The 5086-nt window shown below is 30.8% G+C and overlaps 1 protein-coding gene across 2 annotated transcripts; it reads right to left on the bottom strand.

Annotated features, from left to right (window-relative positions):
- Window positions 1–734: 734 nt before the first annotated feature.
- Window positions 735–2373, bottom strand: LOC108450380 (cinnamoyl-CoA reductase-like SNL6). 2 transcript variants are annotated; one of them, XM_053031993.1, is made up of 6 exons: window positions 2139–2373; window positions 1872–2026; window positions 1609–1797; window positions 1341–1494; window positions 1066–1258; window positions 735–980 (listed from the first exon to the last, which is right to left on the bottom strand). In XM_053031993.1, the coding sequence occupies exons 1-6, from the start codon at window positions 2254–2256 to the stop codon at window positions 899–901; spliced, it is 891 nt and encodes a 296-aa protein (XP_052887953.1). In that variant the 5' UTR covers window positions 2257–2373; the 3' UTR covers window positions 735–898. The 2 variants fall into 2 exon arrangements, with proteins under 2 accessions (XP_052887953.1, XP_052887951.1); XM_053031991.1 differs by having other exon boundaries at window positions 1872–2032; window positions 2139–2367.
- Window positions 2374–5086: the final 2713 nt, after the last annotated feature.

Genomic DNA, 5086 nt, shown 5'->3' with positions numbered 1-5086 from the left:
CTTTCCTTTATAATTTACTTCAATTTTGAACTTTTCTATTTTTATCAAATAAAATGATTTTTTTTATCTTTCCTTTATAATTTACTTCAATTTTGAACTTTTCTATTTTTATCAAATAAAATGATTTTTTTATCTTTCCTTTATAATTTACTTCAATTTTGAACTTTTCTATTTTTATCAAATAAAATGATTTTTTTTATCTTTCCTTTATTTCCCATAAAATGAACTTTTTTATCTTTCCTTTATTTCCTTTTATGGGATTGCTGTAATTTCTAGAGATGAGTATGGAAACTTGATCCATGGATCCTATTCATGGAGCAGTTAAGCTTATAAGTTATTGTTATGTTTGTCTTAAAAGCTTGATATTATGAACAAGAAAAGAAGAAACTAATAATTGTCATAATTGCTTTCACGAATTGGGATGTGACCTTTCACCCCACTCAGCCGTCGATGACTGTTGCGTTCATGCAATCAAGCTCTGTTTCAAACATCTCATATATATATTCATGAATTTGTGGAATTGGACTTTAATCCTTGTGTCATCCTTTGTCGTAGGAAAGACTATACCTCCATTGGACATTGCAATTTGACTTAAATGCTTATGTCATCCTCTGCCATAGGAAAACTCCTATGAAAAATTAAGGCCAAAAATATTGAACTAACATTGGGATATTCCCCCTTTCTGTGAAGGAAAGCAATTTTTCGAGTGCTAAAAGAAGGGTTCTAAGTTCTGCTTATACCAAGGAGTTCCTTACCATTCGGCCAATTCACTAAAAATGCTGATGAGAAAAATCAGCACATCTTTCCCAATAAGAACATATATATATATACACACATCATCTGATAAAGTTAAGAAGCTATAATCGATAGGAAAAAAAGGTAAAATCAAGTTTCACAATTATGCAGTGCCTTCAACCAATTTGTTCAATTTCTTGGTTCTCAACCTCTCAGCATAGGCCTCGCTCCCTTGGCATTCATATCTGCATTTAAGAGGCATGATAAATTGAGGACGTCACTATTTTTATTTTCTTTTTAATGACAATAACAGAGTTACAATAGACTCACTTGGGTTGTGAAGATAACAAAGGGCTCAGGGTTTCTACAAGTTTAACAGCTTCTTCCTCAGTATGCACTATTTGATTGAAGCAAAAGTATCGTCCGATGGTAGATGAATCTTCGAAAGCTCGAATATGAACGTCAGCTAAAAACTTCACATCCACAACAGCTAGAACTCCGTTTTCAAACATTTCAGCAGCTCCTGTTTCAGATTGAAATAAAACATAATTGCAGACATGGTATTGTTTCAGACGGAGTTCATAGCTTATTTGCATATTTTATACCTTTAAGATAGGACACGGTTGAACAAGGATTTTGCTGTGCAACAGCAGGGCCAACAACTAGTCCAGCATTCACAGAAACCATGTTAAGCATTCGATCCATGGCAAGAGCCCAGGCAGCCTGCTCGGAGAGTGTTTTAGCAAGGGCATACCACAACTGCACATCAAAGTAGATACATAATAATTACGTAAGATGTATGCAATTATTTGGCTACTCAATAGGAGCTGGGAAAAATATGGATTCAAATGTCAAGGGTTTCATTTTGCTAACCTTCATTTTGCGGCAGAAATCTTGATCACTCCAAAACCTCTCATCTACATCTGTCTGTGAACAAATGTTTTCTCTCCAAATAGCTGCAGTTAAGGAAGAAGTGAATACAATTTTCTGCATGCTATCTGTTTGTGCGCAGGCCTCAACTACATTGATTGCTCCCCTCACTTCCAAATCCACAATTAGATCCTGCCCCCCATATGAACCACGTTAATAAATTCCAGCCAGCGTAACAAAAATAAGGGAATTTGATCTTGACTTACATCATAACCATCTGGACAGTCTAAACAACAGAACAAAGCAGAGCAACCCTTCAAAGCAACAAGAATGCTATGGTAATCCAGAATATCCACACTAAAAACTGATAATCTCTCCTCCACTCTTTCCATTTCCTTAATTTTCTTCACTATATCTGTCTCTGATCCTTAACAGGAGAAAACAAGTTTCAAAACAAAAAGAAACAAACTCAAAGAAAGAAGTCACCAATAACAGACAAAGAAGAAGAAGAAAAAGGGGGGGTTAGCAGTTACCCTTCATCTGAATAGCTGCATGAACTGTGTACCCTCTATTCAACAGTCCTTTGAGAATCCAAAAACCCACATAGGTTGATGCATCAAGGACACAAGCTGCTGGCTTTTCGTGATCCATTTTGGTTGTTGTTGTAGCTTTTGCACAAAGTAGTTTCTTTCACCTTTTTATTTCTTCTTTATTTGGTTTCTTGTTGTAATCAGCTTCCTTATATAGAAGTTAAAAGGACAATTTGAAGGTGAGATGAGTACATAAAGGAGGACGAGTTGGTGAACTATTTTGCAACACGTTCCCATCTACTTTCCGTGGCATCTACTAACAATTACATTATTGCATTTATTTTTGATTTAATTAAATAATTCTAGATTATGGCAAAGGTGAAAAAAATTGTAATAAATATATTTATTAAAATTTTATATAAATATCAAATGAGATTTTAGTCAAAATGATAAAATTAAATATTTGATGTTTGATGAATTCATAACACTAATTTAATTAAAGACTTAATATAAGTATAAATTTTATTTTATTTATATAACTAATATAAGGTTTAAGTTATGATTTAACTTTAAATTGTATGTTATTTAAAACCTTTTACCCCACAATAATACATGAAGAATCATTTTCATTCTAATTTACCTCAATATAAAAAAGTTGCCAATAGAAATAAGACAAATGATATATTTTTGTTGAACGGTCATAGTTTTTAAGATAAAATGGGACCAAAATTATAGTTAAATTACTAAGATAAGACAGAAAATGAAATATCAAAGTAAGAAAAAAATTTATAATTCAAGGGCAATTGTGACTTAATTTTTAATATAAAATAATACTAGAATTTGTGTTTTTAATTCTTTGGATGAAAAATAATATTCTTTAAGATAATAATATTAATGAAATATAATACTTGAAAAGAAAGATAAATTAAAATTTGAAAATAAAAAAATACATGAATGATTATGGTTTGTGATAGTTATTTATTAGTTTAGTGAATAGTTATTTTTTATTATAATAAATGACATAATTATCTTCAATTACGTTTGAGATCATATATATATATATATTTACTGAGTTGGTAATTCACTCATCACACCATAGATTATTCTCAAGTCTGAATATAACTAAAATTTTTAATTATTTTAATAATTAAAATATTAAAAAATCCAATCTATAATTAAAATCTCAAGGAAAATAATAGTGAAATTTAAACTTTTATTTTTATGTTTTAGTTACTAGTTGGAATAAAACTTTTCTAATGTGAATGTGTTTAATTTATTACAATACGTATTAGTTTTATATTAATAAAATACTAATACAAGTGTAACTCAAAGTTGAATTAATTTAATAATAGTACAAATAAATTTAATATGAATACAAAGTGTGAATTAATTCGAACTAATCTTAAGTCTCTAAACTTTACAAGCCGAAAAGTCCTATGTGACTTAAGCAATTTAATTCATGGGTGAATGTCATGATAAGTTGCACAAGATATGTTTGTTTACATTCTTCTAATATAAATGTCATATTTATGTAGTGTGTTTTAATGGAGTCATATGCCTAATCATCTTTGAGCTCTTTGATATTGTAATTTAGCGAACTCTCATGTTCGTCCTTAGGAGCTATGAGTGTTTTACATATCATATTGAAATTGCATGTTAGAGAAGACATTACTAGCATTAATGTTACGAACTAATTGTCTATTATCAAGTATGCTCAAGGGTCGTCATTGTTGCATATTGTGTGTTGATGCGTTTGCTTAAGATCAAGCAAAGACTCAAGTATGGGGAAATTTGATCTTCTATAATTTATTATGGAAAATTAAGCTCTTCTCACTATTTAAGGAGCTTGTATCCAAGTACTTTTATGTTATTTGCATTCATTTTGAGAAGTATTTAGATTTTAGTTTCGATTGAATAAATTGAGTTTCTTGTAATGTTTAATGACCTTTTAGGCTGATTGGGGCCTAAGGTGGAACTAACAAGTTAATCGAGTGTGCAGGAAATAACCTAAGCGAAGGAGTCGATGGTCTGACCTGAATGTCGCAACATTTAATATGGATGTCGTGACACTGGAAACGAGCTCAACACTTAGCTAAATTTCCAATCAACATCCACAAGGCAAGCTACTAGCCTCAAAGTCCCAACACCAAGATAGCAAAGTCGCAACATTGGCTTACAAAGTCAAGACATCCATTTCACAAAGTCACGACATTCAAACCAGTAGCCTGAAGACAGAAATTGACTCCAAATAGTAGTGACATTGTGACATTGAGAAAACTACCTACAAAGAAACATAAATTAATGGTGAGGTAAAAAGAAACAAAAAAATTTAAGCAAACTTCCTACAAAATCGCAACATTGGTTATTGAATGTCACAACATTGGGCTTGACGAACCAAAAGTTATGCAAAGGGTGTTTTTGCTCGTACAATTGATATTAGCTTGTAATTTTAGAGTTTATCGACCTAAAATTGTCATAATACACTCAGACTATAAATACTATATTAAATTTTCTGTTTGGGGAGTTAGTTTTAGGGTTTTAGCTTGTAGTTTAGTTGGACTTAAACTATAAATACTACATTAAACTATCAGTTTGGGGAGTTCATTTTAGGGTTCTAGCTTGTATTTAGTTAGCTTTCAGATTTTTCTCAATTCTTGTTTAATTACTTTTCAATTTTTAATAGATGTTATTTTATTCATTATTCTCTTTTATTTTTATTTTTGTTTACACTTCAATCCAATTCAATAATCAACATCGTTCATGGGTTAATGTGGTTGTTCCATCTATTGCAACTATTGGATTTACTGGATTCTTGAGAATTTCTCATCCCTTCTTATATTATTTTGCATTGTTTGAATGTTTGATAATTGGATAGGATTATTTATATATAGAACGGCCAGTAATTAAAACCTTAGGAAGATTAATTGACCGAAATGGGTGTAGTTAGCTTA

Source organism: Gossypium arboreum, chromosome 8 (assembly GCF_025698485.1).
Source record: "Gossypium arboreum isolate Shixiya-1 chromosome 8, ASM2569848v2, whole genome shotgun sequence".
Lineage (NCBI taxonomy): Eukaryota > Viridiplantae > Streptophyta > Magnoliopsida > Malvales > Malvaceae > Gossypium > Gossypium arboreum.
This window is presented reverse-complemented; position numbering and strand designations above follow the sequence as displayed.

Coding starts and splice junctions, on each gene's coding strand:
- LOC108450380 (XM_053031991.1), bottom strand. CDS start 2,256: ATGGATCACGAAAAGCCAGCAGCTTGTGTCCTTGATGCATCAACCTAT. Junction 2,033..2,138: donor TGCAGCTATTCAGATGAAGG/GTAACTGCTAAC, acceptor TCTCCTGTTAAG/GATCAGAGACAGATATAGTG. Junction 981..1,065: donor TTGTTATCTTCACAACCCAA/GTGAGTCTATTG, acceptor TCTTAAATGCAG/ATATGAATGCCAAGGGAGCG.